Source organism: Melozone crissalis, unplaced genomic scaffold (assembly GCF_028551555.1).
Source record: "Melozone crissalis strain CALT ecotype California unplaced genomic scaffold, PUWL_Pcris_2 ptg000096l_1, whole genome shotgun sequence".
Classification (NCBI taxonomy): Eukaryota; Metazoa; Chordata; class Aves; order Passeriformes; family Passerellidae; genus Melozone; species Melozone crissalis.
In genome coordinates this window covers 1,113,631-1,139,241 of record NW_026535873.1, presented here as the reverse complement: position 1 = coordinate 1,139,241, position 25,611 = coordinate 1,113,631, and the positions used below count along the sequence as shown (strand labels likewise).

Genomic DNA, 25,611 nt, shown 5'->3' with positions numbered 1-25,611 from the left:
GTGTGATAAATGCAGGAAGAGGTTTCTCACCAGCTCCTGTCTCCTCCAGCACTTTCGGATTCACACAGAAGAGAGACCCTTCCAATGCCCCGACTGTGGGAAGGGATTCAAGCACAGCTGCACCCTCATCACCCACAGGCGCATTCACACTGGGGAGAGGCCCTACGAGTGTCCCCAGTGTGGGAAGAGCTTCTCCAGGAACTCTACCTTGACCCGACACCAACAGAGGCACCAGTAAGGGAAGCTCTGAGAGTGCCCCGAGTGCAGGAAGAGCTTCGTGCGCTGCTCCAGCTCCATCCCCCACTGGAGAAGGCACTTGGGGCACAGCCCTGGTCACTCACATTCCCTATGATCCATGTTGGAAACACACCTGGCTGCTTCTCCTTTTGGTTTGACCTTAATTTTCTTCTGGTTCATCTACATCCATTAAAAACAGCCAAAACAGGGTTAAATGAAATAAATTGATCAAAGATGTTGTTTTGCTGAGAAAAGAAGAAATCTCACAACTTTGTAAAAGTTGTAAAGCTCGGTATGCTTTTATTACGACGCGCGCCGGACGCAAGTCCCCCAAAAAGGCATGCGTACCTCTGAAGACCTCGGGTCTTCTTTTATCTTCCTTCTAAATGCATATGCATACAGTTTCACAATAAGTTCATACATATTCATTCTGCGTGACGTTTAGTACCAGTTCTTCTTTATCAAAGGAATTTCTATGTCTGGGGCAGATTGACCTTGTGGTCATTTCTGTTTTTCTTTCTCTGTCTCTTTGTTGTCTCTGGAATGTGGCTTTTCTTTCAGCTTTGGCCTCACAGACCCCTCACCTCTTCCAGACACTTCACCTAATTCAGAATGGATCTTTACTCTGTCTCAATGTCTAAAATTCCAGAGTTTCAGAGGTTTTTAAAGAGGAATTGATGGTTTGGGGACAATATTCTGGGGGGTTTGTGTGGTCTGGGGGGGATTTTGCGCAGTGTTCTCCATCTCTTTGCACTCCAAAAGTCAAGAGGGTCACCTCAAAACAATTGAATCCCATGCCAAACAACTGAATTTTAATTCATACAGGCTCAATCCCACTTCAAAATGCCTTGTTCACACCCTAAAAAACTCAATCCTGTGCCAAACTCACTTGATTCCACAGCCACCAGAGTGAGATGGGGTTGGGAGGAGACTGGGAGAAGTGGGATCCCAATTTGGAGCAGTGGGATGGGGATTGTGTGGGGTTGGGTGTGTGGGATATATTTGATAGTAAATAAAGCTTTCAGAGTTAGTGATTTCTGTCCCATTCATTTTCAGTCCGTTGCAGTTCTGTTTGCAGAGTGCCACCTTCTCAGCTGATTGTGTTTGTATCCTCCTTTCTCTCCTGCCTCTCTTTGCCTGCTCTGTTTCTCTCTCAGTGCCTCCCTTGAGCCAGGGCAGCTGCCACCAAAGACCCTGCCCAGATTTAATTCCCAGTGCATGAGCTACAACAGCCATGGGTGAAGTTCTGAAGGCTGGCAGTGAAATGTCACTGTAGGATCTTGCTCCACTTAGCTTTTGGCCCCTTCTTAAGACCATTGCCTTCAAAGGCAGAAACATCTTTTCCTGGCTGAGAACTGGAATTCCAGGTCCTTGGAGTTTGTACTGTGCAGGACCATACAGACTGGGATCATGTGGACCAGGATTTCACAGGCTGGGACCATAGGGATTAGGAGCAGAGACTGGGATCATACAAACTGGACCATATGGACCGGGATGGCTGCACCGGATCAATGTGAACCGAGGGGGTCCCACCCTGCCCAGGGGTCCCTCCCCATCCTGCCCGGGGGCACAGCCAAATCTCCCTGGAACGAATGCAGAGATCCAGGAGGGTCCCCAGTGCCAATCCTGTGGGATCTCAGCCTCTCAGGGCTGAGGGGCAGAGTGAACAAGACCACCCCTGGGGGGCTCGGGAGTCCTGGAATGTTGCCAGAAATGTCTGGTGGCTGGACTTTGATCCCACAGGGGAGATGACATCAGTATGAGGATAGGAGGATTTCACCAGGGTGAATGGTGAAGGGACAAGTTAATTGGAGTGTGAGATACAGGGTTTAAGATTTCTGTACAGGGGGGTCTAGAGAGGTAAGATGGAGGAATTGGGGCGTGCCCTTCTCCTTCTTCTTCTTCCTCTAGGCCTCCATCTTCTGTGGTGATGTTGGCACTTTGGGATTGGACCTTACTAAAGTGCACTGGTTAATAAGGGTAGAGGGTATTGGAGAAAAATGATAAATATTGTATACGTAACTCCAAGTATAAAGATAGGTGACCGCCCCAGGGGCTCTCAGTGTGTGCCCACGGCTGACTGCTGAGCAGAACTCTGTCAGGCCAAGAGAAAATCTTTTAGATAAGCATTTAATAAACACCGAGACCGAGAAAATATCTGAAGTCCCTTCTCGTCCTTTGGAGCGCGGGCGGCCCAAGGCCATCTTCGGGCTTTTCCAGACCATCTAAACAGCCCCGAAATCTGACAAATCCCATTTCCAATCCCATTTCCAATCCTATTTCCGATCCTGGTGCCAGTCTCAGAGTGATCCTAGCACTGATCCTGGTCCCAGTCTCGGTCTCTGTCTCAGTCCCAGAGCACTCCCAGTGCTGATTCTGGTTCTTCTGTCAATCTCAATCGCAGAGTGGCGCCGGTCCCAGTCTCAGTCTCAGTCTCAGAGCGGTTCTGAACCCAGTGCTGCTACTGGTGCCGGTCTTGGTCCCAGAGTGCTCCCAGTGCCAATCTCAGTCTCAGTCCCGGCCCCAGAGCGCTGCCAGTCTCGGTGCTGGTTCTGGCGACAGTCTCGGTCTCAGTCCTGGAGGGCTCCCCGTCTCGGTCCTCGTCCCGGTCCCAGAGCAGTCCCAGTGCAGGTGCCGGGTTCCAGTCTCGGTCCTGATCCCAGTCCGGAGCGCTGCCAGTGCCAGTCCTAGTTCCAAAGTGCTCCTAGTGCCGGTCCCAGTGTCAGGCTTGGTCCCAGTCTTGGTCCCAGTGCCAGTTCTGGTGCTGGTTCTGGTCTGGGTCTCAGTCCTAGTCCCGCGGCCGGTCCTGTAGCACTGCCAATCTCAGTTCCAGTGTTGGTCTCAGTCTTGCTGCTGGTGCTGGTTCTGCTGCTGGGTTTGGTCTTGGTCCTGGAGAATTTAGGTCCATTTGGGTGATTTTAGATCAAACTGGGCAGGTTTCGGGTGCGTTTCAGATCCCTTGCAGGGATTTCAAGCCTTTTGAGGTGGATTTTAGGCCCCTTTGGCTGATTTTAGTCCAAATGTGGTGGGTTTGAGGGTGGATTTTGGATCCCTTTGGATGATTTTAGGCCCATTTGAGTGAGGTTTGGGCCTGTTTGGCTGATTTTAGGATAAACTGGGCAGTTTAGAGTGGATTTTAGATGCCTTTTGATGATTTTAGGCAAATCTGGTGGGGTTTAGGCCCATTTTGCCCATTTTGGCCTTAAGCTGGGCAGTTTAAGGGTGATTTTAGAAAAAATGGGCGGTTTAAGGGTGGATTTTTGATCTCTTTGGATAACTTTAGGCTCATATGGGTGCATTTTAGGCCTCTTTGGGTAATTTTAGGTTGAACCAAGCCTTTTAACGGTGATTTTGGGTCCATTTCTGTTATAGATGGCTAATGAGATGATTGGCTCTCACAATTAAGGGATGAATGCTGTGTGAATATTAAGAGAAGCTTTATTGATGTGTGATTACGTTATTGCAGTCTGTTGTTTAGATGTCCTCTCTTCTCCCCACAGTCCCCTTTCCCCCCTGTTGTTACCATCAGCCAGCCTGAGCCATCCAGGACAGGTGGAAAGAAGGTGAGTACAAAAGCTTGTTCCTTGGGGAGGGGGCGTGGCATGACATGACCTGACCCTCCAATCAAGCTGCAAGAAAGCAGACTCCACCAATAAACAGCAAAGAAGAGTTGACTGACAGACTGTGGGAGGGGGCAGGGTTAGCTGATGTAATTCACTGGGGTATAAAAGGCGAAGCGTCCGGCCTGAGGACAAGCCAGGCACGTGGTAGGCAGCCACGAGGGAAGCTCCCAGGCCTGTTCTTCCTTACTTAGTCCTTTTTTTTGTCATTTTTGTTAAGGTTGAATAAATCTTTTAAAATGTTGAAAGTCAGCAGTCATTTCTCACAATAACCAAGGGTTCCTTTACTGGAGTTTGGTGTGCAGGAGAAACACCAACCATATATTCTCAAGAGGTCAAAATGACAGAAAATTTTACTGACAAAGTACAGAAAATCTAGAAATTTTGGAAAAAGATTTAATAAAACATGCAATTCAACATAAAATACAATAGCAGTAACTCCGTTAACTCAGCCCATTACATCTGGAAATGTTTAATCACTTAAGTTGTTGAGGTATCAAAAAATGTTCCATATCAAGAGCATTAGAAGGAGATAGAGAGACAGAAGGACAGAAGCTCCATAGAAAGAAATGCACATGGCTACCAACTGCTGGGGTTCCAGTGTGGGTGAGACACAAACCCCAACCACGGAGCCCTTGTGACACATCAGGGCCCCTCTGGAGCAAAGAAACCATTGCTGACAGTCCAGAAACTCATGGAACTAAGGAGCCATTGTGACAATGCAGATCCAAGGATACCATGGTGGCACTATGGAACCTCATGGGAGCAAAGAGACCATTGTGACACTCTGGTGCCTCACGGAATCAGGGGGACCATTGTGAAACTCAGGCCCCCTATGGAACCAAGGGCCAAGGATGAAGCTGTGGGGCCCATGGAACCAAGGAGCCGTTGTGACACAGCGGGGCCACAGGGACCTGAGGGGCCATGGGGACATTGAAGGGCTCAGGGAAGCCAAGAGGCCATTGTGACACTGCAGAAGAAAAGAGAACACTGTGACACTGCAGGGACTCCTGGAATCAAGGAGACCATTGGGACACTGTGGGGCTCCATGGAACCAAGGGAACAGGGAGCAGGTGTGGTGAGTTTGGCCTCCCGGGGCTGCCGGACAGTTCTGGCTGACCTTGGCATGTCAAGGGCTTATTCTCACCTGCCCCTGAAGCACTGGGGCTCTGGGCTCTCCTTCCTATGGGAGAGAACTGTCCTGATCCTCCTCCAGGGCCCTATGGCCAAAACTGGGATTCCTTCTCCAAATTCCCTTACAGGCAAAGATTGTTCCCAGATTAAATCTGCCAGGAGAGACAGATCTGGCTGCCTGGGCTACCTGGGGCCACCTCTCATCTGCCTTTGAAACCCTGGGACCATGTACTTGTCTTTCTTATGGGAAAAAAAATCCATCTCAACCAGGCACTCATGGCCAAAATTGGACAATTGCCTCTGGAATTCGCTATATCCAAGGATAGCTCCCAGATGAAAACTGCCAGGACTGACAAGTCTGGCTGGCCTTGGCTTGCTGAGGGCTGGCCCTCATCTGCTTTTGAAACACTGGGGCTCTGTGCTTTCCTTCCTAATGAAAAGAACTCTTCTTCCTGTCCAGGCACCCACAGCCAAAACTGAGATTCCACCTCCAAAATGCCCAATGTCCAAGGAAAGGTGCCAGGAGAGACAGGTCTGGCTGGCTTCACCTGAGGGTGGCCAACTCTCATCTGCTTCCAAAACACTTGTACTTTGTGCTTTACTTTCCTATGGGAAAAAACCACCCATCTTGACCATGGCCAAAATTGGGATTCCACCTCCAAAGCTCAGTACATCCAAGGATTGCTCTGAGGTGAAAGCTGCCAGGACAGACAGGTCTGGCTGCCCTTGGGCTCCTGGGGGTGCCTCTCCCCTGCTGTCCAAACACTGGGGCTGGGTGCTTTCCTTCCTATGGAAAAGAACTGTTCTTCTTATCCATGCAGAAATGGCCAAAAATGGGGTTCCACCTCCCAGATTCCCAAATCCAAGGGTTGCTTTCAGACCAAAGTTACCAGGAAAGAGAGGTCTGGCTGGCCTAGGCCTCTGATGGCCCCCATTCATCTGCCCCTCAAAAACCGGTGTTCTGTGCTTTCCTTCCTATAGAAAAGAACCATCCTTCTCCTCCAGTGTCCATGTCTGAAATTGGGATTCCACCTCTGAAATTCTGAATATCCAAGGGTTGCTCCCAGGCAAAATCTGCCAGTACTGTCAAGTCTAGCTGGCCTTGGCCTCTGGTGGCTGCCCCTGCAACACTGGGGCTGGGTTCTTTCCTTCCTATGGAGATCCCTGGGACACTGTGGGGACCTCATGGAACCAAGGGGATCATTGTGGCCCCACTGGAGCCCATGGAACCAAGGAGATCATTGTGGCATCACTGGAGCCCATGGAACCAAGGGGATCATTGTGGCCCCACTGGAGCCCGTGGAACCAAGGGGATCATTGTGGCCCCACTGGAGCCCATGGAACCAAGGGGCCTTGGTGACACAGAGGGGCTTCATGGACCCAGAGACCATTATGGCTCTGTGGGGCCTGATGGAACCATGGAGACCATTGTGACCCTTCAGGGCCTCATGTCCCCAAGGGGGCATTGTGACACCTCAGGTCCTCATAGAAGCAAGGGACCATTGGGACACTGTGGGGCCCCATGGAACCCAGGGAACATGGAACAGCTCTGGCTGCCTTGGCCTCCCAGGGGCCACCTGAGAGCTCTGCCTGATCTTGGAAAGTCAAGGGCTGCATCTCATCAGTTCCTGGAGCACTGGGGCTCCGTGCTTCCCTTGCTATGGAAAGGAACTGTCTGACTTTTCAGATGGTCATTGCCAAAATTTGTACTCTCCCTAAAAAAATTCCTATTTGCAAGGGCATCTCACAAAACTAAACCTGCCAGCCCTGGCTGGCCTTGGCCTCTGGTGGTCACCTCTCATCTATCCTGGAAACACTGGGGCTCTGTTCCTTCATTCCTAAGGAAAAGAACCAGCCTTCTTGTCCAGGGACCATAGCCAAAATTAGAATTTGGCCTCCCAAATTCTCTATATCCAAGGATTGCTCCCACACAAAAGTAACCAGGACAGACAGGTCGGGCTATCCCTGTCCTCTGGTGATTTTCTTAGACTATGGCCTGAATGTCTTCATTGGGAAACACCTTGGAGAGGGCCCAGAGATGTCCCAAGGAAGGGTTTGGAGGCCTTGAGCACATGAGCACTGTACAGGGACAAAGGAGCTCTGTGCTCAGTGGGGTGGAGACTGAGGACAGTGGAGCAGAGCCATGAGAGTGTTTAAAGGAAGATTTCAGGGATGGTGGATCCTTTTGACATAGTGGAAAACACCCAGAGAGAGAAAGAATTTATGCCAAGTGCAACTGGGGAGGCCCAGACTGGCACCAGGAGAAAGGAATTTCCCTGGCAGGGCAGGGCTGTGGTGCAGCACGTCCCCAGCAGGAGCCTGGAGCAGCCCAAGGCTTTGTATGGGCAGGCAGGGGCAGGCAGGAGGCAGAGCTGGCAGCAAAGGAAGGGCCCAGCCAGGTGGGGCAGCCGGGGGATGCCGACAGCCTGCAGGGACAGATGCGCAGGGCAGGGACACCGTGGGACAGCCTGGGCTGCACAGGGCACAGGCATGGGCAGCAGCTGCAAGACAGCCCTGCCAGAGCCAACTTGGGCAGCACTTTGGCCATGGCTGCTGGGCCTGGGCCTGGGGCCATGAGGGGACAAGTGACCCTTGCAGGGCCGGGGCCTCATTGCCTCCTTGTCCCTGCTCAGCAGCCTGGCAGGGGCCGCCGCATGCTCCTGCCCTTGGCATTGCACATCCCCACATGCCAGTGCCCATCCCGGCAAGAGCCCTGAGCAAGGAGGGACAGGATCTGCCTGGCCAGGGTCTGGGGCTCAGGCCTTGGCCCTTGGCATTCCTGAGACACATCCAGCTTTGCTCAGCACCAGAGACACCTTTGCCTTGCTTGTCTCCAGCTGCCATCACTGCCTCCAGTGTTCTGCTCTAGCTGGTACCTGGGGACACTTTCTCAGTCCTGTCCCTCACAGGGATCTCTTTAAAGTACAAGAAACTTCAGCATTTCAATCTCACTTTGAGTTCTTGAGAAGTCTTTGAGCACATTCTGGGGGATGGGTCTGATGCAAAGAGCACCAAAGTCCCAGGGGGTCATTAAAGTCCTTGTGCTGTGTCTGTGCTGCTGAGCTGGGCCAGGCTCCCGGCCCAGAGGCAGCTCCTGGCAAGGGCAGCGCTGCAGAGAAACAGCTCTGGCCAGGAGCAGCGCCTGTGCACAGCCCAGCAGGGCTGGGGCGCTGCCAGGGCCCCTCAGGGACACCAGCAGGGCAGAGACAGAGCTCACAGGGGCTCAGCACTGGCAGGGGCTGTGGGATGGCCCAGAGGGGGCTGTGTCTCAGCAGCACCTCTGTGGCTGTGTCATAGAGGCACAGAGCAGCTGTGATGTCAGCAAGAGACTGTGTGACAGCACAGAGTGGGTTGTGTGAGGTCACAGATTGGGCTATGACATCATAGAGTTTGTTGTGTGAGGTCATTGAGCAGCTACAGCATCATAGAGGGGATTGTGTGACATCACAGAGTAGGTTTGACATCATGGCATGCTGGATGACATCATAGAGCCAGCGGTGAGGTCAAAGTGTGTGCTCTTAAATTACAGAGTGGCAGTATGACATCACAGGGAAGGTTTTGTGACATCTCTGAGGGGGTTGTGACATCATACAGTAATGTGTGAGGCCATAGAGCAGATCCTGCAATCATAGTGGGTGGCTCTGTGGCATCAGAGAGTGGGTTGTGACATCACTTGGTGGCTGTGTAACATCATAGAGGAGGCTGTGATATGACAGAAAAGACTGTGACATCACATGGTGACTTTGTGACATCACAGCACCTTCTGTGACATCACAGTGCAGCTGCATGACATTCCAGGGTGACATCCCAGATTTGGTTCTGTGGCATCACAAGGGTGCTGTGTGACATCCCAGAGTGGGCTGTGACATCACAGATAGGTGTGTGACATCATAGGGGGTTGTGTGACATCACAGGAGGCTGTGTGACATTGCAAAAGGGCTGTGTAGCATCACGGGGGCTGTGTGACATCACAGGGGCTGTGTGAGGCCACAGGGGAGGTCACTCTGTCCTGGCACCCCTCACAGTTCCCCCCAGAGCAGTCCAACCCTGCTCGTGCACAGCGGGGTCTCCTGTCCCCCCGGGTCCCCCCAGCCCTGCAGCCTCCCCCAGAGGATGTTCCATGAGATCGACCCCAGAGCTTGACATGGGAACGGGGAGCCAGGGCCCTGGGGGTGGGACAGGGACCCCCTGGCAGCATCCCCGTGTCCCCCAGGGACAGAGCCTGGGCCAGGGCTCCTCCATCCTGTTACAAACGAGTGCTTGAGAGAGCTGAAAAAATCCCCAGCAAGGGATCAGCAAAAACCAGATTGAATATTAAGGGACAGCAGCAGAAAGTTCCTTGGCAAGAGTCACTCTGCTCCTGACTGGACACTTCAGGCACACCAAGGAAACAAAGCAACAACCAAACCAAATCCAGGAAATCAAAACAGAAATTAACTGACAACTGTCCCTGTGTGTGTGTGTGTGTGTGTGTGTGTGTGACACAAGGACAGTGAGGGTAAGGATAAAAGGAATATGGCCTAAAAGCTTATAGAGGTCAAACCTAACGGGACTTAACTTATACTCAACCTTACCTGATACCTTAAAAGAACAGCACTTAACAGAATTTGACCTAACTTATAACCCATGACTTAGCAATTTAACAGAGGAATAACACTTAACAATATTTAACTTATCTAATAACTTAAATTAAATGTAACAACTTAGCAAAAGAACAACTCTTGGGAGCATTTAACTTAGTTTAGACCTTGTGACTTAACCTTACTTACTGATATCTGCATATCTGACTGACTCAGCTATGCAAAGCACTCAAACTCCTCAGAGAGCAGCATTTCTGACACATTTCCCCAACACAGGCACTCCTGTGTGCACACAGACACAAAGAGGCAGTGCAAGGCACCTGTGAGCAATTCCCCTGAGGGCAGGAAATGCTCCCTGTGGATCCTTTGGCACCTCCCCAGTGGGTGAAGGGTTGAGCCTGGAGGAGTGGGGGGATCGGCCCAGGCTCCGTCGTTGTTGGGGATCCCCGAGTGCAGCAAACGGGAGAGTTCCCGGCTGGGAGAGGCCCCACTCAGAGGGAATCGCTGGCCCAGGAGAGCTCCAAGGGCTCCTTTTGGAGCGCTGTTTGCAGGGCCCCAAGAGAGGGGCTTCAGTCCCAGCAATGGTTCATCCTGGCCGCACTTGTCACCAACAGCTTTCTTTGGCAGTGTGAGAACAGGGATGTTGTGCCACTGAGGGAACACAAACAGTTCCCAGGGCTGCTCCTACAGAAACCAGGAGCTGGTTGGGCAGCAGCAGTGCCTGGAGCAGACAGTGTTTGTGACGAGCTGCAGAGGAGCTGAGCCCAGGGGCTGTTGGCCAAGGCTGAGGCCCAAGGAGCATTTCTCAGCTGGCAGGGCGGCCTGAGAAGGGGAGGGGGGAATGCAGCAGCACAGGGCCCATGGAACCAAGGAACCATTGTGACCCGCTGGGGTCCTGTGACACCAAGGGACCATAGTGACACTGTGGGGCCCTGTGACACCAAGGGACCAGTGTGACACTGTGGGGCCCTGTGACATCAAGGCACCATTGTGACACTGTGGGGCCTTCTGGAACTCTGGAGACCATTATGACACTTTGAGATGTCATGGAACCATGGGGCCATTGTTACACTGTGCGACTCATTGGAGCCAAAGTTCCCTTGTGACATTGCAAGGCCCCATGGAACTGTGGAGAGATCATTAGGACACTTCACAGCCTCAGGAACCAAGAGGCCCTTGTGACACTGAGGAGACTCATGACTCGCGGAATCATGGACATAGAGAAACTATGAGGCCTCATGGAATAAGCAAAGCATTGTGACACTGTGAGGCTTCATGGAACCTGTGAGACCATTGTGACCCTGGCGGTCCCCACAGTACCAAGAGGCCATTGTGACACTGCAGGGCTGCATGGAACCAAAGGTCCAGGGCAACACAGAGGGGGCCCCAGTCATCCATTGTGACACTGTGGAACCAAAGGAGACCGTTGTGACGCCGTGAACCCCCAAGGTCCAAAGGTCCATTTCGACATTGCAGGGCTCATGGAACAGAGGAGTCACATGAGATTGTGGGGCCTGGGGAACCACAGAGACCACTGTGACACTGCAAGGCCTCATGGAACCTAGGGACCATTGTGAAAATCTGGGATCCCATTGAACCAAGGGTCCATTTTGACACTGCAGGTCTTCTTGTAATCGAGGGGCCATTGTGACACTGTGGGGCCCCAAAAAACCAAAGGGACACAGAAGAGGTCTGGGTAGTTTGGCCTCCCATGGACTGCCTGACTGGTCCAGCTGACCTTGGCATGTTGAGGGTCTCTTCCCAACTGCTACTGAAACACTGGGGCTCTGTGCTTTTCTTCCTATGGAAAAGAACTGTCCTTGTCTTCCAGGTAGCCATGGCCAGCATTGGGATTTCACCTTCAAAGTTCCTTATATCCAAGGATTGTTCCCATAGGAATATTGCCGGGACAAGTCTGGCTGGCAATGGTTTCAAAAGGGTCACCTCTCATCTGTCCCCAAAACATTGGGGAAGGCTGTGTGCTTTCCTTCCTATGGGAAAGAACTGTCCTGCTTCTCCAGGCACTCATGGCCAAGACTGGGCTCACACCTCCAAAATTACTTATGTCCAAAGACTGCTCCGAGAAAAAATCTCCCATTCCTGACAAGTCTGGCTGGCCTAAGCCTAGTGAGGCTCTTCAAACACTGGAGCTCTGTGCTTTCCTTCCTATGGAAAAGAACTGTCCTTCTTGGCCAGATGCCCATAGCCAGAATTGGGATTTCATCTCTAACATTGCCTTACTGTGAGAGACTGGAGGAGATTGTTGGCTCAAAACATTTTGTGTGTGGGGAGGAAGGGGCAGGTCCAACCTTGCCCTGCCCTGGAACCCCAGCCCTGCCCTGCCCTGGAACCCCAACCTCCCCAGAGCCCCTATCTCAGCTCAGCAGTGTCTGCCAGTCCCTGGCACAGCACAGGCAATGCTCCACAGCCACCTCTGGAGCCCCCAGCCCAGCTCCTGAGGGACCAAATAACCCCAAGTCCCACCTGGGGGAAGGGCCCAGGGAGACCACGGGGTATTGAAGGCTGACCACAAGGTAAGCACACATCTTGACCCTACCTCCTCTTGGAATTTCCATCTGAACACTTCTGGAATCCAGGAGTTAGTAGCTCTGTGTGTGCTTCTCTGAAACACATTTTTCTTTCTTTTTGTGTCTTCTTCTTCTATTTCTGTCCCCTTGGAAATTTTGATTAACTTAAGATTGAAATAGCTTAGAGTTTGTGAAGCTGAATGGGCCAAGCCAGTGCTTTGAAAAATGTTTTTTTGTTGATCGAATGTCTTACTAAACCTTTTGCCCAAGTTTTCCTGATTTTCTAAAGTTGCCAGTAAAGGCTGATTTTTTGGTGCTCCTGACAGTCTCTTGTTGGTAATTTCTCAAGCACGTCCGACTCAAAGTACATAAACAGTTGTAATTCCTTTTAAATGTCTACTTTTGAGAATTGTTTGGGGGCATGGGAGTCAGGGCTTGTCTGTCCTGCTTGGCACGGCCCAGGCAGGGCTTTCCCAGCCACATTCCACACTCCATTTCCCAGATGGAGCCCCTGGTGCCTCTGAGTTGTGCTGCCCCAGCCCCAGGGACGCTCTCCTTGTCTGCCCATTCCCCCACGGTCTCTGGGCAGGGATGGCCTCAGTGGGGGCTGCTGACATCCTCAGCACCTTGCAGAGGCTGCTACTGAATTTTCCTGTTCCAGAGCCTTCTTCAGCCTTCAGCTCTTGAGTGCAGGAATTCAGTGTCCCAGGGCTCATTAACATTCAGAACAACTGAACAAGCCAAGCCTCTGGGGATAATTTGATTTTAATTTTCAAATCTTTTGTGGTTTAGTAGATGCCAGTAATGTATTCAAAGTGAATACATGATATTTAAAAAGACAGTGAGAAGAGACTTTTTAGATCCTGTTTAGTTTTTTTTCCTGTTAATTTTTTGATATGTGCAATCTTCAATTGACACTGAATCCAAGTACATCCTCATGCATTTGGAATAGATATGAAAATCAAGACCCTTCATGGCTGACAATCAATCAGACTCTGTCCCTACCCCCACCCCACCATTTCCCCCATCCAAGCCCTGGCAGTCAGAGCAGCCTTGTGCAAATCTGAGCTCCCTCCAGCCCAGGCTGCACCTGCAGCTTTCAGCTCCTTGGCTCCAACTCCCACCTGCTTTCCTTGGAGAAGGAGCTGCCCGAGACACAGAGGGATGTTCATTTATTGTCAGCCAGCAAAAGCAAGGGAAGGCACAGCTCCATCAAAGGCAAAAGTCATTCCTCTGCTGGATATTAAATCCACTTTCCACAGCAGACAGTGTCAGAGCAATGGAAAACACCTTCTGTGCCCAGCACAGATCCCAAGGTCCCCCCAAACCCTCCCTGCCCCGATTCTGCCCAGATTTGCTCGTTGCACACACGAGTCACACACTGAAGTCAGGAGCTCCCTCCATGCCCAGAGGGAGAAAAAGAGAGAAAGGGGATGAAGAGCTCTCCTGTGCAGAGCCAAGGTCCAAGTGCAGCCCCTGCAGTGGGAACCACAACTCATCAGTTTTGGGTCCTTTGGGCTCAGGGCCTGGTGACACTCAGAGGCACAGAAAGGTTTCTTGCCAACAAACACAAGTTGAACATTTGAACAGTTTAATAACCATCACAGCTCTTCCCTCAGCTCTCTGAGATTTCCCAGTGCCATCTAACATGTCCCCCATCACCAAGGGATTTCCAGACAGGAACAGTTTTGGACAAGAACATAAGGAAAGGTAATTCTGTAATATAAACACAATTAAAATGATGATTAATTATATATTAATTTTACCTTCAGAAAGATTGGGCAACTTCCTGCAGCTGAAAGGATGAAACCAGTTAGTTGAGAGGCACTTGAATGACCAGAGAGCACCTGGAGGAGGAAATCTGAGAGCAGTAGGAAGTACATGGATCCAGTTCCTCTAAATGAAGAGATGTCCTTCGACATGGCCGTTTAAACAAGAGAGCTGCAAACACTTGAAGGAGGAGGGAGAGGAAATAATAAAGAGAATATTGGTGACACAAGTAGAAGGCAAGATCAGTATTTTTCCTCCTGCCTTCAGTACACCTCCAGGTAAATCCTGTTCATTGTGGGAAAATGTTGCCATTTCTTAAAAGTACTCAAATGACCCAGATAATAAAGATTTGCTTGTATATTATGAAACTAAGAGGTAATAAAACCTGTGCCCCTGTCCAGGCAGACATCAGTTATGTGCCCATGAACAGGCAGTGCCACTTGTGCCCTGAGGTGCCCAGCTGGGATTGGATCTCTCCGAGAGCACCTGAGGGAGAGCAGAGCACCTTGCAAGCTGCAGGCCCCTGACAGCCCTGCAGGGCTCCTGTCCCATCAACATCTGCTCTGCTCCAGTCTGAAACAGGGCCCAGCATGGTGCTGGGATCATCAGAGAGCTGAGGTATGTACTGGAATTCAATGCCCAACCTTGCTCATTCTGTGATTCTCTGGAACCAGCCATGGCACAGTTGTGAGAACCAGGAGACAATGGAATCAAGGGGCCATTGCTCCATTGCAAGGACTTTGGGAAATGAGGGAACAATTGTGACACTGTTGTGGCCCGTGGAACCAAGAGCCCCTGGTGACACGGCAGGATCTTGTGTCACCAGGGCTCCATTGTGACACTGCAGCACCAAGGAATTCATTGTGGCACTCTGAGGCCTCAGGGAACCAAGAGGCCACTGTGACCCTGCAGGGCCTTGTGGAACCATGCAGAGCATTGTGACAGAGCAGGACCTGGTGTCATGATGGGGCCATTGTGACACTGCAGGGCCCCATGGAACCAAGGGGCCAGTGCTGCTCCTCACGGACTCATGGAATGAAGGAAACATGTTTGACGCTGTGGTGGCCCTTGGCACTAAGAGGCCATTGTGACATGGTGGAACCAAGGAGAGCATTGCTGCACTGCCAGACCTCATGGAACCAAGGATCCATTGTGACACTGCAGGGCCTTGGGGGACCACGGCGCCACTGTGACACTGCAGGGCCCAAGGATCCAAGGGACTTTGTGACACCCAGAGGTCCCATGGAACCAAAGGGACATTGTGACACTGGGAGGCCTCATGGAATCATGGAGACCATTGGGACACTCTGGGGCCTCATGGAACCGTGGTGACACCAAGTTGTCTGGGAGTGTGGATCTGCTGGAGGGTAGGAGGGCTCTGCACAGGGACCTGGACAGGCTGGATCCAGGGCCCAGATCCAACAAGGTGAGGTTTGACAAGTCCAAGTGCTGGGTCCTGCACTTTGGCCACAATAACCCCTGCAGCACTACAGGCTGGGGACAGAGTGGCTGGAGAGCAGCCAGGCAGAAAGGGACCTGCAGGGGCTGATGGACAGCAGGCTGGACATGAGCCAGCAGTGTGCCCAGGTGGCCAAGAAGGCCAATGGCTCCTGGCCTGGATCAGGAATGGTGTGGCCAGCAGGAGCAGGGCAGGGATTCTTCCCCTGTGCTCAGCACTGCTTGGGCAGCACCTCGAGTGCTGTTTGCAGTTCTGGGCCCCCAATTTAGGAAGGACATGGAGGGGCTGGAGCGAGTTCAGAGGAGGGCAAAAAGGCTGGGGAAGGAGCACAAGAGCTTTGAGGAGCAGCTGAGGGAGCTGGGGTTGTTTATCCTGGAGAAGGCTCAGGGGAGACAAGGTGATATCAGGCCACAGGTTGGACTTGATGATCTCCATGGCCTGTTCCAACCTTGCTGGTTCTGGGATTCTCTGAAACCACCCTTGAAGCAGTCACAGGAGGAGCCCTGGGCCTCCTCTTCAGGAGCTCCAGCAGCCCAGGTCCCTCAGCTTCTCCTGCCAGCCCCAAAGCCCATCCTGTCAGTCCTGCAGAGCCTCTGCAGCTCCTCCTCACTGCCCAGAACAGGGAGCCCCAGAGCCAGACACAGCAGCCCAGATGTGCTCCCATGGCCTGGGGTGCCTCTGGCAAGGGAGCAGCAGGAGGCACTGCAGGAGCCTGCAGACAATTCCTGCAAAACTTGTAGGATGATCCTGCTCCCCAAGGGATGTTCCCATGGGGCCAAGTAAGGAACTGCAATGGGGAGTGGGGTCAGAGAGGAAAGGGCAAACAGGGATGGGCTGTTTGCAGGGCAGGGAACAGGGGTGGGCAATAGGAAGAAATTTGGACAAGGGAAGAGTAAAGAAAGCAAAGGTGGCAAAAAGGAAATGCCCAGGGCAGTTTGGGGGTGGCTGCCAGACAGCCCTGGCTCTGAGCAACAGCATCTGGAGTGGGACAGGAGACTCTCAGCTGATGGGAACAAACTTGGCTGACTGCAGAGGCCAGGACAAAGCTGAGTGGTTTCCCTGTTGCCCCCCAGCCCTTGCTGACCCCAGGGGCTGATGGCATTTTTGCTCCCTCAGGTTCATGTCCCCACTGCAACAGCATGGGGGTGCTCGTGCCTGCTGTGTGCAATGCAAACGGGGGCTGCTGAGCCAGTGCTGCCATGTCTGTGCCTGCAAGGATGGGGCACCTGTGTGAGCTGGGGAGAGGCCAGGGCTGCAGAGGGGGGATGTTGTTGGCAGCTCCATGAAGACACTCTGGGACACTGCCTTGGGCTGTCCAGCGCACTGGGGATGGATCAGCCCCTGCTCTGCTGCTCCTTCCCGTCTCCCCCAGGGCCCTTGCAGAGCCCCAGCCATGCTGTTTGCCCCCAGCCTGACCCTGGGGCTGCTCACGGGGCTTTTCTGTGCTCAGCATTGGCCTGGCCATGTTCTTGAGAGAGCCTGGGCAAGGATCCTGGAGCCCCCAGGCCCTGGCCTGAGGTGTCAGCGCTGCCCCAGCAGTGCCCATGGCCTGTCCCTACTGCAGCCCCAGCACTGCCACCTCCAGGGCTGTGCCCGGCCCCGAGAGCACTCAGGCCCTGCAGCAACACCAGGGCCACCAGGGCAGCGGGGCAGGGCCACGGCAGCAGCACTGGCAACACCAAGTGCGGCTGCTGCTGCTGGGCACAGCTGCTGGGCCAGCACTGATCTGCCCCCAGCTCTGCACACAGACATTGCTGCTGCAGCTCCAGAGAAGGTAACAAAAGGGCATCTCTGCAGAAAACTTTGCTGGGGGATCCTTGAGTTCCTTCAAAGCCATCAGGAGTGCAGCCCCTCATTGACACACTCTGTGGCCACAGGGAAGATGGAGAGAAACAAAATAAGAAATGATACAACGAATGGATTTTCACTGTACACAATATTATTAAAATAAATAAATAAAAAAACCTCAAAACCAAACCAACAAGAAATATCAAAGATGATTTTTATTACAAGTGATATGCAGAAATTTGCACACAGTTTAATGTTTCTGAAAGGGTCCAGTCATCATTGTCCACCCTGCAGCCTTGAGCTCCTGGTTCCTCAGGCTGTAGATGAGGGGGTTCAGGGCTGGAGGCACTACTGAGTAAAGAACTGACAGGGCCACATCCAGGGATGGGGAGGACATGGAGGGGGGCTTCAGGTGAGCAAAGATAACAGTGCTGAGGAACAGAGAGAGCACGGCCAGGTGAGGGAGGCAGGTGGAAAAGGCTTTGTGCCGTCCCTGCTCAGAGGGGATCCTCAGCACAGCCCTGAAGATCTGCACATAGGAGAAAACCATGAACACAAAATAACCCAATACCAAACAGGAACTAACAGCAATGAGCCCAAGTTCCCTGAGATAGAATTTTGAGCAGGAGAGCTTGAGGATCTGTGGGATTTCACAGAAGAACTGTCCCAGGGCATTGCCATGGCACAGGGGCAGGGAAAATGTCTTGGCTGTGTGCAGCAGAGCATTGAGAAAGGCACTGGCCCAGGCAGCTGCTGCCATGTGGGCACAAGCTCTGCTGCCCAGGAGGGTCCCGTAGTGCAGGGGTTTGCAGATGGACACGTAGCGGTCATAGCACATGATGGTCAGGAGGAAAAACTCTAATCCAAGGAAGAAGTAAATCAGAAAGAGTTGTGTGACGCATACAGTGTAGGAGATGTTCCGGGTGTCCCAGAGGGAATTGTGCATGGCTTTGGGGACAGTGGTGCAGATGGAGCCCAGGTCAGTGAGGGCCAGGTTGAGCAGGAAGAAGAACATGGGTGTGTGCAGGTGGTGGCCGCAGGCTACGGCGCTGATGATGAGGCCGTTGCCCAGGAGGGCAGCCAGGGAGATGCCCAGCAAGAGGCAGAAGTGCAGGAGCTGCAGCTGCCATGTGTCTGCCAATGCCAGCAGACAGGAGGAAGTGGCTGGTGGAGCTGCTGTTGGACATTTTCTGCACATGGGGACCTGTTCATGAGGAAAGGACAGTGAAGAGTTAGAGGAGATGTCTATAACCAAAATCAAAGCCATTTCCCATACACCCTCTTCTGTAAAACACATGGACACGCTTGTCTGTTTAAGAGTTCTGAGGTTTTCTTTTTAAGCTCTCCCCATATGTCTCCTGCTCTTCCAGGATATCAGAAATCCTCGGCATTTCTGCTGCCCTTGGTATAACAGAGTGAGTTCCCTGAGGCAAGATAATGAGTGGAGACTGGAGGGACAAGGTCTCACTTGATTGTGTTTGGAGTTTCTTTGGGCTTTCAATTTTCTCAAATAGAGAGCCCAGCTCCACATTTATAGCCAACGTCTCACGTTGCTCATTTCACCAACCCAGCAGCATTTTCAGTGTCAGAACACCTCTGCCTTCCCCCATCAATCTTATAACTCAGAGATGCTCTAGGACAGGTTTGCACCCTGAATTGGAGCTACCAGCCTGGACTGAAATGTCAAGGAGACTTCAAAGTGTCCTTATGATGGCATTGGATTGAGGGAGATGCAGCTCCTTCCCTGGCTGTCCTGACAGCATTGCCCAGAGCCGGGCACTGGGGACAGCGTCACCCTGAGCCAGCTGTGTCCCCTCCAGAGCCCCCAGGGCCGAGCAGCTGCTCCCAGCCCTGTGCTCTGCAGAGGGAACTGGGCCCGGGGCTGCAGAGCTGCCCCATGGCTCTGCTGCAGCTCTGCCTGCACAGGAGGGGCTGCACGCCTTGGAGCCCCGGCCCTGAGGGCAGAGGCTGGGCTGGGGCACAGGAGGGAGGGGGCTTGTTCAGAGGGAGGGGCTGCACTGGAGGGGATCCTGTGGGCATTTCTAAACTCTCCCTGCCACAGCATTGCTGGGGTTTTTTTTCTCTCATTCCCTGATCTTCTGTCTGCTTCCCGCAGATTTCCCTGCTGCAGGTGTTTCCCTGTGCCTGATCTCTCTGTGCCAGCACTCACAGACCCCAAATCTCTGTGGACTCCTTGGTCCTACAGAATCCTGCCTGTTTGCAGGGCACTGGATGGGGCAGGTTCTGTTTGCAGCTTGGAGAAAGGACAGCTCAGACTGAGCCTGATGGGTCATGCAAAGGTGATGCTGGTGCTGTCCATGGGCAGAGGAGTGGCTGAAAGCACATTAGGAATCTCCTGTGAACCTATTGATCACTAAAAGTAACAGTTCAGATTTCTCAGGTACTTGTCAAAATTCATAATCATCCTTTAATATTTATACCCCCTCTCCGCCATCCTCCAATAGTAGGAAACTGAATACAGTCTTAGGAATTTTCCTCATTTTTATCAAAATCCTTGTCTTGGAAATATTCTGTGACTGATCAGAACCCCTCAGTACATCAGAGCTTCATGAGCATTTCACCTCCCCTGCACCAGAAATACCAGAGTTGTACTCACAGAGTCTTTAGGCATTGGGATGGTCCAGCAGCAGGAGATGGCTCCAGGAGCTGCAGCTGCATTGTCCTGCAGCCAGAGGTCCCTGTGCCAAGGGCTGGCAGTGATTCTGCCCCAGGCACTTCTCAGCCCCTTCCCAGCCCTGACTGATTGAAGCTCTCTGTGCCTCTGTGCTGTGCCCGGGGTGGCTGCAGGCAGTGTCCCAGCCCTGCTGGGCTGGCAGAGGAGCTGCTCATCAGGAGAAATGTGCTTTTGAAGCTCTTCTTGGTTACCAGGAGCTGCCTCTGTGCCAGGAGCCCAGCCCAGCTGAGCAGCACAGACACAGGACCAGGACTTTAATGAGCCTCTGGGCTTTGTGCTCAGGCCCTGAACATCAGTCCCTGAGAGGGAGCTGAAGAAACCTCTCCAGAACTCCAATCCAAAGTTTCTTGGACTTGTAATGGGTCCCACTGAGGGACACGACTGAGAAAGCGTCCCCAGGCCCCAGGCAGAGCAGAGAACTGGAGGCAGGGATGACAGGTGGGCACAAAGAGAAGCCAGTTCTTGATGCCCTGGGGCACAGCAGCAGGGTCTGTGCCACCAAGGGCTGGGAGGAGACACCTTGTCCTGAGGCCCTGGGGCCTCCTGGCACAGCCCCAGCCAGGCTGAGCACTGTCAGCCCCTTGTCCTGCCCTCAGCATCCCCCCCTAGCCCACATCCCAGTGGCCTCAAGGATCTGCTGGAAGGAGTCCCTGGGGAGCCTTGCTCAGGAATGGGGACTCCTGAATGCTCCCTGCAGGGACTGCAGATTTTTCAAAGGACTTTGGGTTTGGCTTTTGCCTTGGAGTCTCTGAGAGCTTTGTGCAATGATGGCCTCCAATTATCTGCTGTAATTAGTCCCTGGAGAGGCTTTGTCAGTAACAACACTCAGTGGGGCTCATTAATGCTTCAAGGTACTTCAGTTCTTTTAAGGTACTTGGTGTTTCTGTTTTGATACAGACTCTGTGAGAGGTTTGTGCAATCATGGCCCCAATTATCTACTTTAACAAGTCCCTTGGGAGCTTTGTACTGACACTCAGTGGGGCTCATTAATACTTTGAGATACTCAAGGTTTTTAAGGTACTTTGGATTTTCCTTTCCACACTGAGTCTCTGAGAGGTTTTTGTGCCATTCTGGCCTTCAATTCTGTCCTCCAAGGAGTCCACGAGGAGCCTGTGTTGAGGATGGACCTCAGTGGGAGCCATGAATGCCTTGAGACACTTTGCGGTTTTCTTCTGACTTTGACTCCTGGAAAGGTTTGTGCAATCTCCTCTCAGGCCCTAAGGTTTAAGGGCTCAGCTCCAAATGCACAGTGAGGTGCATGAGGATCAAGCAAATCCTGACAAACCATGGCTCTGCCTTGATTTCCCTCTGATCTCATGGAGCTCATCAGGAAGCTGTCTGTAGTGGTTTTTGTTCACTAATTTGAGATTTCTTGGAGAATGCAGCAACGATTGTGATGGGTTCAGTGTTGGCTATATACCAGTACACTCACTAGATTATACGTACTTATTTCCCGCTGTGAGGTAGGATTAGGTGAAAGGCAAAGTAGCCTCAAAACTTTAAAAGGGTATAAAGAAAAGTTTATTACCAGTAACTAGAAGAAAGAGTAATATGAATGCGAAAAAAACTTTTGGAACACTTCTCCTCTCCCTGCAAGCTTTTCTTTCTTACTGACAATGCAAAGAGACAAAACCTAAAATTTTCAGTCACTTTGCCACCTCTAGAATAGTTTTTCTTCAATTCACGTAGGGAAAGGAGTCTCTCTTTCATGCTATGGAAGCTTTACAAGAAAACATATTTCTCGTGGCTCTCAATTCCCATGAATATCAGCCTCCCAGAAAATCTGTAATCGTGAAGTCCCTCCCATTTTTTCACATCTTTTTCCACATCTGTGTTTATGGGCCATGTTAGTTTATGGGGTATTAGTTTAAAGATGAGCTGTTTAGGAACAAAGGTTCTCTTCATCTATTTCTGAAATCATCTTCATATCTACAAACAGAGGTCTTCTTCTCTTCATGAGGCACAGGGTCTCATCACTCATCTCTCTTTCTCTGTTCAAATTTCTCATGGGATCATAGCTACTTCAAGGTTTGCTTACTTTAGCATGGAGGTTTTTGCTGAACAAGTCATCTTCCCATGCTTTTCAATGCCTTATAGGGAAAAAGAGAGTCTGATGTATCAATTACATCCTTCTCCATTGCTTTACAAGAGCATTTCAGCTCCAAGATCAAGACATCTCCTCATCCCTCCTATCTGGGACTCAGCTTCCACTTCACTGACCTCCATGTCTTTGTGCTGCTCATGTATGTATCTGCACTTTGTCCTTTTCTCTCCCTCGAGGGAGGATGGAAGCACTGAAAGAGTTCATATCTCACCTGGGGCCTGCAGATGGTTCTGTGACCCCAGCCGGGCTCGGTGCTTGTGGCTGGAGCTGTTTTATGATGGAGGTTTCTGCAGCAGCTGTGCTGGGGCTGTGTCAGGATGGGCCGCGCTGGGGCAGGGCCAGGATCTCAGCAGCCAGGCCAGAACTCAGCAGCAGCAGCATGGCCAGGGCCGATGGCTTCTCCTCCCCCTGCCCAGGGCTTGCGGCTGAACCCCAACGGTGGCAGAATCTTGGCCGAGCCGGCCCGGCCCAGGGCTGCTCCTGGGGCCCAGTGGATCCTGGCTGGGCCCAGGCTGGCGGCGGGGCAGGGCTCAGCAGAGCCCAGATGGTCACAACTGCAGCCATGGCCCGGCTGGGCCTCGGCCCCGCGGCCTCCCCTGCCCTGCCCGGCAGCCGATGGGGCCTGGCGGGGTCCCTGGGAATGGGCCCGGCCCCACGGCAGGAGCCGCCCAGACCAGCCTGGCTGAGATGGGGGCCGGGTCGGCCTTGTTACCTCTTTGCCAGCCAGAAGGGAAAGAGACCCTCTGTCCTGGTTTGAAAAGCAAGTGAGTTTTTTGGGATGCTGTAGTTAAACCAATAGGTGCCCAGATTTGAATATTGGCACGTGGTGTGGCCACTGAGGACATGGGTACGCCTCTGAGAACACAGGGGGTTAAAAGCAGAGAACTGCCAAGAAAACTTTCTTTTGGTTCTGGTGGGTGAAAGAAACCTATGTTGTTAGCTTTTTCTGCTATTTGAAATATTCCTGATTGTTGGATCCAAATTATTCCTAATTGCTGTAAGTTTCTTGTTCACTGCATGTATTATTTTGCTATGATGTTTCATCATACTTATAAAAAAAGACATGCATCTCATTCTTAAAAAACAAAAAAGAAGAGGAATGAACGCCTTATGAACTTCAAGTAATGCAATATGTACATGAGAAATTTGGACAACTAATCATTTTGAATAATGCAATATTTACATGAGAAATTTGGAAAAAAGATCATCACATCTGAATCCCAATAGGCTGTATCACAGTGAAGCCTAATTAATTCATTAACTTCAGGAGAAGATGTGCCTGTGTTTTATCATCAGCAGTTCAAAGCAGTCACCTGTTCATTCCATCAGATACTGATCAGTTCTGAAAAAATGAGGCCCAGTGAAAGGAGAAATAACCTCATCACCTTGCAGCCTTTGTGGCCAGAGCAGGAGCAGAAGGAGCACTGCCAAGACATGGCTGTGGCTGGAAACTGACAGAGGCAGTTTGCCAACAAAAGCCTCATGGCATCCTCATGGTACAGTACTCCTACGAACCTTCTGCAGTTATTCCCTGTTCCAGTGCCCAGGAGGACATTCAGTGATGTCAAAGATCAGCATTTCCAGCTCACAGACTTTCTCATCCTTCTCAACTAATTGGAAACAATGGTCATTTCTTTTCATTTCCCTAAGAGACACTGGACATTTCTCTTTTGTTTTCTCATGCTGCAAAATCCTGTGTCAATGACTTGATAGAATTTGGTAAGTTTTGTTGATTGTAATTGGTCATTTATCTATCTTATCCCATATCTAATAGATAACCAGTGACAACTGTGATGAGATAATACCCTCACAAGAGTGAGCTGTTTCAACATCAGAACATAGGAGCCTTTTTTAAATGAACGAAAAGGGGGAGATGTCATAGACCAGTAGAATAATGATAAAAGAAAGGCCTTTTGAAATCAGGCCTTCTTCTGCCATATTAATAGCTGGCCTGTCATCTCTTCTGAGTGCAGCTAAGCAGTTACAAGTTCCCATGTGAAGCTATCTGGAGAATGAGACTTTGTGAACAATCTATTCTGAGGGTGAAAAACTGCAAAAATGCACCTGCAACAACAAGGGATTAGTCCCATGAGACTCGGTGAAGAGAACAAGTAAACAATACAATAGAGAGATTTGATGCACAAGTAAAATCTAATTTATTAACCAATAACAGAAGAACTGCTAAGAAATCTATGAACTAACTAATGTTGCACAAGAGGTCTGTCAAACTGTGTAAAGCGAATTTTGTGAATAAAGAGTAAAGAGTTCTCCAGCTGGGTCTTCTGGGATTGCAGTTCCCCCCTTCTTTAGGGCTTTGCTTTCGCACTTCTTAGGGCTTTGGTTTCGCTCTTCTCTGGAGCTTTGGGTTCCTTCTTCTTTAGGGCTTTGGTTTCCTTCTTTTCTGGCGCTCTGGTTTCCTTCTCTGGGATTTTGGTTTCCTTCCTCTCTGGGAATTTGGTTTCCTTCTTTTCTGGGATTTTGCTTTCCTTCTTCTCTGGGATTCTGCTTTCCTTCCTCTCTGATGCTTTCGCATGGGCTTCTTTCTTCTCCCGGGTCTTGGTTTTCCCCTTCGCTGGTTTTGGAGCTTGCTTCCCAACAGAGACACTCTTCTTTTCCTTCTTCTGCCTCTCTTCCTCCTTCCCCCTGTCTTCCTCCTCTAAGGCTTTTGCCTCCTCCTGCTCAAGCTTTTGAGCTGGCTCCTTCAGCTCCCTTCTGCAGACAAAACAGAAAACATGGCTGAGAGTCCCACCAGAAACTTGGGCTCCCTAGTCCTGACTGGCCCTGCACTTCATTCCTTGATCCTGAGGCCATTTCCGTGAATTCTCCTCAACCCACATAGGTTGGGAACATCCCAAGTGAGGGCATGGGTGGAAGGGGACCTCCAGGACCAGCCAAACCTGAGCTTTGCCATCATAAGGTGTTGACTGTGCCAGCTCCCACTGAAGGCACAGCCAGACCCCTCCAGCCCCTGCCAAAGGCTGATCCAACAGCTCTCTGCGCTGGTGCCTGGAAACGCCCTTTGTCTCTTGGCTTCCCAGTTTAAAGCAGAGCACAGATTGCTGACATCTGCTTAGCTCTCCTACAGTTCTTACTCATCTCATTCAGCTCCCTTCTCCCTGGGCATAGCTGAAGCATGATTTTAAAGAGTTCAGATTTCAGCTGAGGGTTAGAAGCAATTCCCATTGATCAGGATGTAGGTTAGATAGGCAGACCATAGGTTAATGATTATGAGATGCTTAAGCTGGAGCTGATGGTGCTATTGTTTACCATTAGGAGCTTCTTTCTAGAAGGAAGTGGAGGAAGTGAACTGTCATAAGAACATCTTGAAACCAGTGGAACAATGGTTAGCACCTGGGCTTGATGTCAATCAATCACTAAGTTGGGGACCTTGGATGGTGCCAGAGGGTCACAGAGATCTGATGAAGATATTCCTGACTTCATCCCTTAAGACCACTGACCCAATTCGAGACCATTGACCCAATTCAAGGGAAGAGTTGCACAGGAGTGAAGGACCAATGACCTCATTTGAATACAGAGCAGGGATGGGAGGTGCTGGGGTTGTGCAGATGTATTGTATGTAAGATCTTGGGAAATAGGGAGAGGGCAAAGAGCCTTGGACAGCGTGGTCATGCCTTTTAGGGACGGCTCTGGTGCCGCCCGCCGGTGTTATTAAACATCCCACAATCTAACTTTAAT

At 51.3% G+C, this 25,611-nt stretch overlaps 1 protein-coding gene across 1 annotated transcript; it reads right to left on the bottom strand.

Annotated features, from left to right (window-relative positions):
- Positions 1-2,698: 2,698 nt before the first annotated feature.
- LOC128947317 (olfactory receptor 14J1-like) lies at positions 2,699-17,918 on the bottom strand (the record flags this gene model as incomplete). The annotated part of the gene is made up of 2 exons (XM_054291570.1): positions 2,699-2,941; positions 17,457-17,918. Coding segments are annotated over 2 exons (705 nt in total), but the record flags the coding sequence as incomplete, so codon positions are not given.
- Between the last annotated feature and the right edge of the window lie 7,693 nt (positions 17,919-25,611).